This window comes from Oryzias latipes, chromosome 15 (genome assembly GCF_002234675.1).
Source record: "Oryzias latipes chromosome 15, ASM223467v1".
NCBI lineage: Eukaryota > Metazoa > Chordata > Actinopteri > Beloniformes > Adrianichthyidae > Oryzias > Oryzias latipes.
In genome coordinates this window covers 21,002,974-21,016,940 of record NC_019873.2, presented here as the reverse complement: position 1 = coordinate 21,016,940, position 13,967 = coordinate 21,002,974, and the positions used below count along the sequence as shown (strand labels likewise).

Below are 13,967 nucleotides of genomic sequence, written 5' to 3'. Positions count from 1 at the left end.
CAGGGCCCCACCGGAGAAGGATGCCCACAGCCCCAGACAACCACCCCATTTAACGCAATTAAAATAACACCCACCAAACCTCTCAGAATTGCCTTGACATCAGTAGACCAGAATGAATCTAAATATATGATGATTTATATTATAAATCATTTTTTGAAAAGAAAATTAAGGCTATTGTGTGTGCCTTATAGTGGGAAAACTACAGCATCATCAGAAAAAAACCACAAGAACATGTTAAAAGCACCAAAAACACAATTTTTATTGGAGTGGCTCTTTAAAGTAAAGGCCAAGTCACACAGCCACAAAAAATGACATTTCAAACATTTTGCCTGGAGGAAAATTGGTCATGTCTTTTTGTGAAATATTCACAGACGTATCACGATTGAACCCCGTTAAAACCACATAAGAAGTACGAACAACAAATAAATCAACGTAAGACATGAACCGTGCGCTGCTGTATGCTATTCCTTTGTGATTTGTACGTCAATAACATAATTTTGACATGATATGCGTGCCATATACAAGATATAAGTTATACATCGGTGTTACATACATGCAAAGTCTGTTAGACATTCGTGGGACGCTTGTGGAAATCCTCAAATTTGCATATGCATCTTGCAAAAATGACTCAAAATTGCGTAAGATTTACGCAATAATTGTGTACAAACTACGTAAAATATGCATATAATGCGTAATTCTCAACAGACCATAAAATTTTAGACAGATGAAAACCGAATTCACGTAAAGATCCGTCACGAATGGCGATTGCCAGAAAGGTTTATGAATCATTTATATCACGCATGTATCACGAAAGACTGAAACTTCATTGATAGAAAACTGTACGTAGTGGCTGTGTGACACCGCATTAAGGTATTATTGTGGTTCAGTTTATGTGCATCTACTATGATTTATGTGACACCGTATGAGATGCCAATAGGACATAAAGTCATAAAAGCTAAACTTGGAAACTCCATAAGTTAACCAACTGTAAGCGCTGTGAGGTAATGAAACCTTCAAGCTGTGATGAGTGTTTGAGGAACACTTTTTATGAGCACAGTACCTGGGAAGAAGGCCATGTCTCCACATGAATCCACCAGAGTCTGAGGTAGAGGATTGGCGTTTAACTGGCAGACAGATCTGAATGTATCCCAGTCTGTGTCATTTGTCAGTGATATTGAGCGCACACATCATCTGCAGTTTGTTTTTCTGCAACAACTTACGGAAAACAGCCCTGCAAAGGATCCTGTGGGAGAATCTGGAGGAAAAGCTTCCACTTTGTCGTTTCCATATGGCTCATTTTGGTTGGGGGGGGGGGGGGGGGGGGGGGGCAGCAAGACTCCTTTGTTTAAGAATGATGTTTATCAGGGGACAGATCCTGCTGTTATAATCATTACGAGGCGGTGTGAAACGTCTTGCAGAACACGCACGTACCGTCTAAAGGGAGATGTTGAAAGTGCTCTGTCTTTTCTCACCGAGCTCCAGAGAGGACATTTCCACAGTCGCAGAACACGGCGAGGCAGTCCAAACCAGAAAGGGGAAGATTGTCAGCAGAATGATGAAAGTTTTCATTGTAGCCACGGAGTGACATCAAACAGAGCTGAGGTATCACTCAAGATAAGCATGGAAAACACTGGTGTGCTCTGACACGACACAGCCGAGAAGCAGATGTCTGAGCTAATGTATCAATTCATTTACAGAAAAATGACTCCCAGGCACGTGTGTTCACTTACACAAGCAAACCTAATAGAAAAGCCAAACGAATTTGTGCAATTAAAGATAATGCAATAAGCTGATAAACAAGCAACAACAAGTCAAAGGGGAATTTCTCTTTTGGTGCATTAACATGTTTTAAAGTCTTGAGATTCTGTTTGCTGTTTTACAAAGTGAAAAGTGAACATGAAGTCCTCAAGCAGACAGGCAACCTTTGCTTTTATAATAATAACGCTAAGCTTCAACACTCGCAGTTTAGTCAGCCATTAGTCATGTATCCCATCCAGATGTCTGGTGAGGGAGAGGAGGGGAGGAAAAAGCAGCAGGTGTAGATATCTCTGAGCCCAGCTGAGCTCTAAAAGGCAGAGCTTAGCACCCACAGCTCTGTCATCTGGCCTCTCCCCTGCCTCCACCAACTTCACGACAGCCCATTCCTCATCATTTACCCCTTTTTGGCAAAGCCCAGAGCCCTTCTAATGAGCTGATCTGAATGCTTCCAGATGTTTGTTTATTTGTTGTGCAGCAACTGTAAAACAGTTTACTCTTGGCTTGGATCAGTTCCCGCTGCTCAGTTCAGTTGGGGGGGGGGGGGGGGGGGGGGGGGCGTGGGGAGCGGCACTGTAGTTGGAGCCTAGATCGCCTCCATATGTAGTAAAAGCTAACTTCCATAGAAATATGAGGTTCCCCATGGGGATCATCTCATTTTCCCCCTTTCTGTGCTGCTTTCAAGGCTGCCTTCCCCCTGGGATTTGAACAACAGTTGTGCCGTTTAAGATGCATAAACAGTAACTGGAAGCTGGCCTAGAACAACAGCATTGATAGGGGCCCATGCTTGGAAGACATGTTTTCTAGGAGTTCAGTGTTGTTGAAGCTAAAGCGAAGCCTTAGAGAGTTTGCTCGTACCCAAAAATACCAGAAAGTAAACATTGGTTTGATGTTGTAAAATATAGAGCTGTAACGAGTATACAAATAATCGTATATTCGCGATCTGTTTCAGAAAATCTGAGTATGAATATTTGCAACGCGCGATCTTCATAAATTTAGGGAAGTGTAGTAAAAATACATGGGTATCCGGAAAAACAGACAATCGCGATGTGTTTCCAAAAATATGAGAATAAATATTTGCGAAGCTGCGATCTTAATCACTCTAGTAGAGTATAGTAAAAATACACTTCAGAAAATAAAATTATCTCTCCAATGTTTTGATGTTGTAATACATAGGGCTGTAGCAAGTATCCAAAAAAATCGGATATTTGCGATTTGCTTCTGAAAATCCGAGAATGAATACTTGCAACGTTGCGATCTTCATAAATTTAAGAAAGTGTAGTAGAAATACTCGAGTATCCGAAAAATCACATCATCGTGTACTGTTTCCAAAAATATGAGAATTAATATTTTCAAAGCTGCGATATAAATCATTCTAGTAGAGTAGGGTAAAAATACACTTCAGAAAATGTAATTATCGCTCTAATATTTTGATGTTGTAATACATAGGGCTGTAACAAGTATCAGAAAAATCGCATATTTTGCGATCTGTTTCCAAAAATATGAACAAGAATATTTGCGATGTCCCGACCCTTATAAATCTAGTAGAGTAGAGCAAAAACAATTGTCAGACATTGTAACTGTCGTTCTAATGGTTTGATGTTGTAAGACATAGGGCTGTGATGTGTATCCGAAGAATCGGACATTCAAAATTTGTTTCTGAAAATATAAGTATGAATATTTGCAATGTTGTGATCTTTATAAATCAAATAGTTTAGGAAAAATACAATTCAGAAAATGTAGTTACCACTCTTAAAAATATTTTAAAAATATACATAAAAGTAAAAAAAAATGGATTAAAATAAAAAAAGAACAGAAGAATAGAATAAAACTACAATGAATATGAATATAGGACTATTATAAAACCCCTATGAATAATTTCCTCTATCGGTGTAACGAAGTCATTTTTATTGGAGCGTTTCTGTGTCTTCATTTATTATCTTCTTGTCAATGATCTACTGGAAGGTCGAGAACATTTTAAAGATTTGCTCTAAAATGATCCAAAGCAGCAGTGATGCTTATGTTTTGTTTCACTGCCGAAGTTAACCAGGAAGTTGACAAAAAAACTTTAGAGTGCAACATTGAATAAAGTGACAAATATCGTTTCTTTTTTTTTTTTTTTTTAACTTGTCCTGTCCAACAGCTAGGCAGGCAGATGAGAGCTGAGGGCCTCTTGCGTTGGACATATTTTACTTTAACAAGAGGGGTTATTAATCTTCAGACAAACCAAAGGTATAACTGAATAAACCCCTTTTGTAATTGAGGCCAAACTTTATTAATTTCAACCATGTTTGTAAATCTTTGGTGTTGGACCGGAAGGAAAATGAAAGAAGGGAGGAAGAGAGAGGGATGTTAGAGAGAGGGGGGGGGGTGATAGTGAGAGGGGGGGGGGGGGGGGGGGGGGGGGTAAGACCATGAGGCAGCATAGAGCAGACAGGTTTACTGGTTGTTTATCATTACGGTACGGTTCAAATGTAGTACAAAAAGGGCGGGGCCTGTCCACACACACACTCAAATGTTATCAACACACCTGCTAGCTGCAAAAATGTCCACATGTCAACATGTACACAAAATAGATAGTGTTCACAAACAGAACAGCTCTGGTCAGGCCTTGACGGGACCGAGGCAGCCAACCGGCCGAGGCAACCACCGATTGCCTCAGTGGAGACCCCGACCCGTCAGCCCCCCCTCCCCGTACCAATAATGGCCCCCCCTCCCCCCCCCCCACAGGACAGGGCCGACTAGCCCCCCACCCCGCTCCACCCCAGACCCCGCAGCCGAAGCGGATGACACCCAGAGCGACCAGGGGCCCCGAGAGGGTTGTCCCGTCCCGTCCCAGAGCCAGGGAAGGGCCGATCCCAGCCCCAGGTGCAGATGGGCAGCACATCCAGCGCCGCTGCCCCCCCGAGCAGGGCCCCCCGCCAACACCCCCAGCACGTTTCTTTCTTTCTAAAATCTTTCTGTTTTCACCCATTATGCCTTGTTCTGATCTCCTGTTTGAAATAAAGATATAAATGATTGTGTTTAAACACTCATTAAATTTTCATCAAGTAAAAAGACAAACAAATAGTAACCATTAAGACATATTTAGATTAAACAGTAGGAATTGTGTTTCGATATCTGAATTGTTGATCTTGATTTGACAATTGATTTGGATCACCACCTAAGCATCGATTCACAGCCCTAATATTTGTATAAACGATTCATAATACTGAAAAAAGTACATGATATTTACTGTGATATGTAGGATTTCAAAATCAATAATATTATAAAATGTCAAATTAATAAATAAAACTGGAAAAAAAGATGCATTTTGGACTGTTGCATAATTCTTCAAGCGTTCTGAATGTTTTATTTGCCGATAATAATCCGCCATTACCGTGACTGACAACAGCTAAAAAAACGTTTTCTTAACGTTTTCTTACCTAAGCATTACTTCATCTGCCTAAATGGTTGGGCCAATACATTGTCATTGTAGCACAGGAGGTGTCCCGGTGTCAGCAGTTGGGGGTTAACTGAGTGGTGCGGCACACTGAACTTGAGGCTGAGACTCCATTTTGGTCTGCTAAATTCAGAGTTGAGCTGGCAGTTCAACCAGCTCTGAGAGTTAGAGTCAAGGTGACAGTAGTGTAGGATCCTCAGGCCCCTCTGCCAGACTGCATACTTCACTCCTATCTGTGTCACGGCTTTGCCAAAACGTACAAGACTCCCACCATCCTCCTTCACTGTGTCTTTTGTCTCATTCTGTCTCGTCTTTAAGCTCTTTTTTTTGTTTCTTAACTGTTCAAAGGTATATACTACTTATTTTTCTCCTTTTCAGTATAATTTAGCTTTTTATATATATATATATATATATATATATTTCTTTTTGTTTCCTCCAGGTTAACTCCTCTAACAAACCAGACAGGAGCTCTGTTTTTGTTTCCTACCCCTCCCTCTGTGACCTGCCTATGCTGCCCTTCTTTGAGAGCTCATGCGTTGGTGTAATAAGCTGTGACACCCCTGGCTCTGGGGCTTCAGGTGACATGGTGGTGGGGTTAGGTACAGACGACTGAAAGGGGGAAGAAAAAGCTCTATCCACGCAACCAGGAGGGGGATGTCTTAAATATAGCTTATCTGACAGCATCTGCAAAAGTCAGCATAGACAGTTTCAGCTTTTTAACTCTTTTGTATTGATTTTTCATAGTCTACTGAAGGTGAACCTAAAAGTGGATTTTATTGTAGAATCCCTCATTATTAGAGGCTAAAATAAGGGCTTAGCATGTCAGAAAAAGCTAAACTTACAACAAATATAACCAAAGAAAAGACGTTTGAATGAAGAAACAAATAAGTTTAAAGACCCAATCATCTTTGGATCTATTTTTAAGCGTTCCAATCGGTCTTTTTATTATGATTAGTTAGCTAAAATAAAAAAATGAAAAACTTGAGTCGTTTGCTTGGAAAAAGTTTCTGCAAAGCGGCAGTACTAGGTAGAAATTCACCTCTGACTTGTGGATGGGAACATTGACATGGAGCAAGCCTGCCCCCACTTCCCATTACCCATGACTGACAGCTCTTTACATGCTTTCCTGCTAACTTACAGCCCCTCACACCTAATGCCGAGCAATATTGGCGCTATCCCAGAAAACAAAGATAGACATGGATCTAGTCATCTACAAGTGAATGCATCAGAATAGCCATTTGAATAAAGAAATACTCAGAAACACATTTTTTAATCTTTAAATGTGAGAAATACGGCACAAGTACATGTTAAAACCACCAACTGGAGTGGGTATTTAATTCACCATGTGTGTTGAAACAAGATTTACAGTGAACTACGGTACATAAGGTATTGTTGCACATTGTTTCACTTCTGTTCTTTGTTTGGAAGATTTAACTCTAAAGGCTTTAGTTTACTGTCGCCATAATTTTCTCTGCAGCAGCCCTGCTTTGTTTTCCTTAAACAGTCCCACTGTGACCGCCCCCCCACACATAAAGAAAACCCAACAACTTTTAAGAAGAGTAGATAAAAACGCGGGGCAACAGAAAGAGCGGCCGGCGAGGCTTCAGACAGGGACATGAAGTGGAGGTGAAGGGCGAAGATGAGGGCTGTGTTATCTAAGACTGCAGCGCTGCATCATAAAAATAACAAATGGCGACTGTCACTGTTGCTCAGATCTTCGACAGAGGGGAAAAATATTTCATGTGTCAGGTCTTCTCACCTTTAAATGGGCTGTTCTTAACAGGTCTTATTTTGACAAAGCACAAGGCTTTGTGTCCTTACATAAGATAAGAGGAGCCGCCACCCTGCCTTCTATGACACAGATCTGTCCATGGCACTAAAAATGGCACCACTAGCCTCCTGCGTTCTGCACAGCGTAGGGCCACTCACCGCTGAAACAAGCTACACTCCTACGCATATAATCGGTTTGTTAAATAAAAAGGAAAACAAAGCTGGTGCCTAAGTCGTTTAAATGGGTAAATCTATGTTCATATATAAAAGCCATAGAGGGAAGGGGGGCAGCAGAGGATGCCAATACTAGTACTTTTATACTTATTTGCAGCTTTTAAAACCTTTTTTCTTTTTAGCTTCTTGAATCTCTTCTTAAAGGAAACACAATGATTTTTTTAATCAATTAAAGTTTTAACTAACGTCTAAGGGGTCTGTAACACTTTATATGCATATCAGCAAAGCTTTTATATGACATAGGACTTATCAAGTATAACCAATTACTTTACATTAAAGGACAAAATGATGTTCTAGTAGGTAAATCATAACAATTATACTATTACCAATATTCCATCTTTCAGGTTTATATAAATCTGTCAATGTATCTCAAAAATAAACTGTTTTTCTCTTAGTAACAATGCTAGGAAGTAGTATTAATGATCAAAATCCATACCTCAAGTAATACATTGATTTGTTTTTCTTTTCTACGGTACTTCTTATTTTTTATGAGCAATACCGTATAGTCCAGTTTGGTTCGGTATTTTGAGTGTTTCCATTTTAAAATGAACCCATTAAGCCAGACCGAACCCTACCATTTTTGGGCACCCGCTGGTTGTAGGTCCATAGAAAAATAGATCGGACCAGTTAGGGCAGAGCTACTGTTGTCACACGATAAAGTCTGTTGATTGGTGGAAGGTCATTATGACAAAAGAAAGTCTCAAACCAGCCAGTGTATTCCTCTTTGCCGCCTGCATCTTCTCTCAAACAACATTCAATTGTACATTACAAAGTACCGAAAGTCAAGCAGGAAAAAAATGAGCTGCTGGATGACCTCCATCTTTGTTTTTTGTAGCTACTATGATGCAAATCTATGCAATAGGTCCAGGATGCGCCGTGATGGTCAAACTTTGAGTGGAAATGCTTGCCGGAATTGCCTGGACCATTCTAAAGCGGACCAGACCGGATCACTCAGTGGAAACGAGGCTTAAGTGGCCAACTTTTCAGATCAGGTTTAGTGAATCTGCATCAAAAGCCTGGACACAACCATAAAAAAAGTGATATGCAAGATGATATAACATGTCTGGAGTACAACTTTCAATTTCATCCAGGCTTGAGTCTTTTAGAACAGCGGGTTTGAGTGCTGTCCATTGGCCAGGATTTATGAGTTCAACCACATGCATAGTCCCAACCAGATGTTTTATTTTAAAAACTCAGCAGAATATTTCTCCAATAATGCAGAGTTTTCATTTTAAACTTTAAAAATGCAACTTAATCAGTAGTGCTATCACACTCACTAACTAGAGCAACCCCAGACCACTGCTGCTTATACAATCTGCTGAACCTGTTTAGGACATTATTATCAGGATTCTGAATGAAAAAAATTTAGCCAGAAGTGGGTTAGACATATCGATGAGAATTTACTCCACCCAACCCAACAAGTTTTAAACTTGAGCTATAGAAAACTCAAAAAAAGAATAAATTCTACTTTTGATGTATTTTCAATCTGTCAATTAAAAAACCCCACAACTTTAATAATTCTAACTCTAAATGTTCGACTTTCACTATGGTAGTCATTGGCAAACAGCTTATTTTTTAAACCAGCCTCTAGTGGTCATTTGGGAAATTGCAAGTCCCATCAAATGTTGCAATTTTCCAAATGAAAACAAGGGGCTTGTTTCAAAGAAAGCACATACTTGATGCCTGGACCAATATGCTTCCAAAATAGATGTAGGACCCTTTTAAAACAAAAGCTCGTTAATTTTTTAAATGGTGCAGAACGTTTTTATGAATCTAATTTAAAAAAAAAACATCTTTAAAAATGTAAAAATGTAGGTTTTGGAAAGCAAATTGATAAAACAATTTTATTCTTTCATGTTACATGGTGAAATAAAAATCTATGGAAATGAAACTCAGGTCTTTGAACTTCAATCTCAGCTGGAAAACTGTTGCAAAAGTAGCAGATGGCCTTCACACATAATTCAGAACAATGTTTGATTTCAATGAATGTGTTGCATTCTTTCTGCAGTGAAGCATTAGATATGAAGATTCTGCTGCATAATTACATGAACACCAGATCAATACGAGGCCTAATCAATGTCTGGTATCAGCAGATCAAGGATGCTCAGTCCTGTACATGTGCTCCCACGCATTCAACTAAGATTTAAGATCAAAACTATTCCCACTATCAACACATCGTGCAGATGGAATAGGGTTCAATAAGTGGTGGATAACTCGATTTCAACTTTGTCTCAAGTTCAACAGATTCCCACTCTCTGCATCTATAAAGGTTACGGCTCCCATCTACATAATCCATGGGTTCATTAATTTTATGTTTTCTGATGCATCTTATTTTTTTTTAAGAACTATAGACTTTCTGGCTGAAAAAAAAACATTAAAGCAGAAAAGGGAGTTTTTGCATTTGCATTACCTTTGTGGTTCTTGGCATCTCTGGATCCTCGGGGTAGAGGGGTGTAGGGCAACGAGCAGCTTCCAGATCCCGCCTCATTAGGAACCTAGGAGAAACAAAACCAACAAAAAGAGCCATCTTTGAGAGGACAATAGGTCTGGTAGATCTTCAAATGACAAAAACACGACATACGTAATAAATTTTGTAAAAGTGCGGCAGACGCATCTTGCAGCTGCAGTGATGTGAGATCGATTAAGGGTTTTATTCACATTTGAGGGGAGGACGGCGTTGCTTTCATTATCGGCAGGCTTTATACTGACCTTCCCAAACTCTTTCCAAGGGATTATACGTTCATGCAATTTGATCAGCTCTATTTAATTAATGTTTCCTAGTGTAAATTTAAAGCAAAGACGTGCTATTGATTGGGAAAAAGTCAGAAAAAGACAAATTAGAAGATTCATTCACAAACAGCCCTTCAGAAACAGGTCAAGAGTATCTCCATTGTTATTCTTCAGTGTACTCTCAAGGTCCAAAACATCCTCTTCCGTCTCTTAACCTTTCAGCTGGTGGAGGGAGCAGTTTATCACGACACAGAGATATCTGATGCCTTTGCAGAAATACTTTCTTTTCCTGTAGGAAGGAATTTACTAGGCCTTTAATCATCGCAAGTGACTGAGCTGACAAATACATATTAGAGATGGTTTGGACCTGCATTTTTCTCCACTTTTATAGTTGTTCCTCTACATGCCTGCGCATAACCTTGAAAAATGGAATGGTTCGACCGGTTAAATAGAACCATATTCTTCATGTGGTGAAGAGAGCCCAGAGAATCGAAAACGATCACATAATGTGCTTTCAGATAGCATCTATGAAAGGCATTAGAGTCTGGCCAGCATGTGTTTCATATTACACTGAAGAGAAAAACTGTAAAAAAGAAGCCTTTTTGAGGATTTGCTAAATAAATGCTGAAGTTTTGTAGTTTAAAAAAAATAATAATAAACTGATTGGAATGGAATCAGTGTTTTGAAAGAGAACCTATCAAAGGAGGTTTAAACCTAAATATAAGACTTACTACCCTTTTCTCTGATAATTGTGGGTGAAATAAATAAATAAGTAGTAAATCAATCGTTGACTGTATATGAGAACTGGACTGAGTGAGGCCTCCCCTCCTTGTATTCCAAATCAGAAGTACCTGCTGGTCCAAGAAGCCAAAATCCCATAGAGTTCTATTAAGAAGTATACAGCTTGCTACTCAGTCATTATATTTGTTAGAATAACCATTCTTGCACTAATAACGTTTTTTTCTTGTTTATTTTTTGGGATATTTTTTCTGTACTGCAAGTTATTCAAGGTATAACCTGGCCAATCAGATGCCTCAATAAATAATGTGGTGCCTATTTGCCCCCAAAAGTTTGATTGACAGATTCTCCTAAGCTTGGTTTCAAGTAGTAGCCCAACAAGCACAACCCTGTTTGGGGAGTGTGGTTACCATTGGAACAATGACTCAGATCAATTTGGACCACTCAATACCTATTGACATCGTCTGGCCCCAACATGGCAGCACAAATGACTTAATTGACTCTATTAAGTTGTAACTAAACCATTTTCTATGGGTGACGTCACACTGACCCGGTTCTGCTCTCATTTACAGCCCATAAAAAGCAACACTTGATTATAACCCACAATAGTTAAGGAAGCAGTAGTTGTTGAGTCTAAGTGTGCATTCAGACTGTAAAAGTCAGTTGGTCCGGACCGAGTCCTGAACATTGCGGTTAGTCTGAATTCAGACTGCTTCAGGCGGACTTTCCTGTTTGGAACCGAAGCTTGTAAACAAAACCATGTGACTAAAGATCTCTTCAGTCATTGGCCAGGTGGGGCAAAGCAATGTGAGAAAGAATGATGGCCGTGCTATGCTTTGATATTTTTATTTATTCAAACTTAATATTTTGGTGACTAAATTATATGTTATATGTTGGTGACTAATTTTGAACATCTGTTCAATAATCTATATGTTTATAACATATAGATTCTTGGGAAAACAGTGAGAAGCAATGAGTATTACATTTAAAGTTGTTTTATTGAGCCTGCATTCATTCAAACACAGTTCAATGAGTTGCTGTGTCTTATCGTCATGGTTGCTACATTCCTTCTTTGTTAACATCCCATAATGCCCGGCTACGGTAGCCGTTTTGGTCCAGTTGTTTTGCTCAGAGCACGGAGCCCATTCAGACTGAGGAAAACTCAGTCCGATTGTCCAGTGCTGCAGGGGGGGGGGGGGGGGGGGGGGGGCAACAGCCCAACCAAAACCAAAATAATCAACACTTCTATTGCGGTCAAATCGTGCCGGCCTCAGGAGACGGAAAGGAATTCTCTAAAACCCGACATTAACACACACCACTCAAAGTGAGTGATAAAGGAATCGTAAACTGCTTCCTTCTGATCTATGTTCATGCTCTCCTGAGCGATCACAGAGCAGCTACTCTACTTGCCTGATTTCCCGATCTGCTTGATAGATCACAAGCCCGTGCCACTATGGACCCACTCGGCCCTCAAAAGCACCTCTTCGTCCTGCTGCTAGCCCACAATTACCCTTTAAGTTCACCACCTCTTTAAGTGAGTTCTACTACAAACCCTCAGCTATAGTCCCATTTGTATTCAACTTTCTGTTTCCAACACCGCCGACCTCCCAGGCTCAACGCCATGCATGAGACCACTCCTTTACGTCCTCGCCATCTTGGCTGCTGATCATACACACCATCCATTCAGCATCTGTGCCTCCTGTCACTCCTTTTCCCAAACTTCTCCCACAAAACATTAGTCATTTACCCTTTTGCTCCACAGCCCTCAACAATTGGACCACCTCACTTGAATCAATGAATGACCTTACAAAGGGAGTAGACAGCAGCAAACAAAGGTGGGGAAGAATTTGGAAGAAAGGTTTGCATGACCATCAAGCATCTCTAAAAGGTGCAAAAACGTTATTATAAAAAAGCAAAAAAAATGTCTTCTTTTATTATAAAAGTGTATGTTCTCTCAAATGTTTTAAAGCTTTTGACTTTCTCCAGCTGACAATTTTCAGTGTTTCACCTCCACTGACCAGAGGGAGGTGCTGCTGTGTCGTCTATATAAGCCACCCAGATGCCCCTCTTCTTCTTCTTCGTCTTCTTCAGTCTCTCTGCTGTCCAGATTAGTCTGCTCATCAAGCTGAGCATTGTTTTAATTTGCTGGGCCTGGGGCATATGCAGAGCGTTCACATCATTATTGTCTCTGTGCAACGTGAGTTATCACCACAGCTTATGATAATGTGGCACAAATTTACAGGCTGGGGAGAACCGTGGATCCTGCCATAATAAAGAGTGGACTGAGGGGAGTGGAAGACAGGAGTGAAAAATGAAAGGGTGTGAGTGAGGGAGAGGAAGAGATGAAGGAAAAGGTGGCGGAGAGAGGAAGCACTGTTGGATGTCATTATGAAAGATGATTCCCGTACTGGATAATGCATCACACGGATGATGCCTGTCCTCTCCTTTTCAGTGTTGTTATGCGAATAAATGCTGATAAACCCAGAGGCAAAAGTGATTATTACTTCCAACATATTACCAGGAGAGAAGAGAAGAGAAGGGGCGGCAGGAAGAGCGCGACAGGGGAGGGGTGGAAAGAGAAGAAAGGCAAATCTGAAATAGAGCCACGCGGAACACACAACCACCTCCACGATTGGGATCTTAAAAATGTGCAACGCTGAGAAGTGAGTCAGGGATGGCTGACGAGCTTCAAGATGTTTTTCAGATAGAACTGCCACAAAGTTTCCGAAAGTTTTGCAAGGTTAGCTGTCTGTAGAGGAATCTCGACGGGCGTTCTATTACGGCAAATCGTGCCGGCCTCAGAAGACGGAAAGAGAATTCTCTAAAACCCGATTATGATGTTGTCTGTAAAGAACAGAAACTAGTTCACACCAGCAGCTACGGAGTCTCCGTCCGACCAGCTTATCCCGACACACTTCCTATCTTCCCTCCTCAAGACTGACCAGCAATACAATCTAATTACAGCCACGCTACAGAGGGAGACCAGTGTAAACACCAGCTCTTTTTATCTCCTTATACATCTGGACAAGTAGACAAAGTGCTAAAAGGAAATAAATGTGGCCTGACAGCCACATCAAAGAGTTCAGCCAGAGGCTTACTGCTACTTAGGGCACAGGAATGTTGTTGCTAAGCATCAGCCCGCAACCTATCAGGGCGCAAAGAGGGCCCTGTCCTGCCTCGGAGAGGAGAGAAGGGAAAAGAGAGAAATGAAGAGGAGCGATGGGGGGAAGAGGAGGAGGGAGGGGGGGGGGGGGTTGTCTTCTGACATTGAAAGGAGGCTAGGGACTCAAGGAGATCT

General features: G+C 40.7%; 1 protein-coding gene across 1 annotated transcript in view; it reads right to left on the bottom strand.

Moving 5' to 3' along the window:
• lrmda (leucine rich melanocyte differentiation associated) overlaps positions 1-13,967 on the bottom strand; it is a 238,599-nt gene that overhangs the window by 30,757 nt on the left and 193,875 nt on the right. The window contains exon 6 of the mRNA XM_011484417.3: positions 9,612-9,696. Coding sequence (XP_011482719.1) covers positions 9,612-9,696 — 85 coding nt within the window. The remainder of the gene's footprint in view (positions 1-9,611; positions 9,697-13,967) is intronic.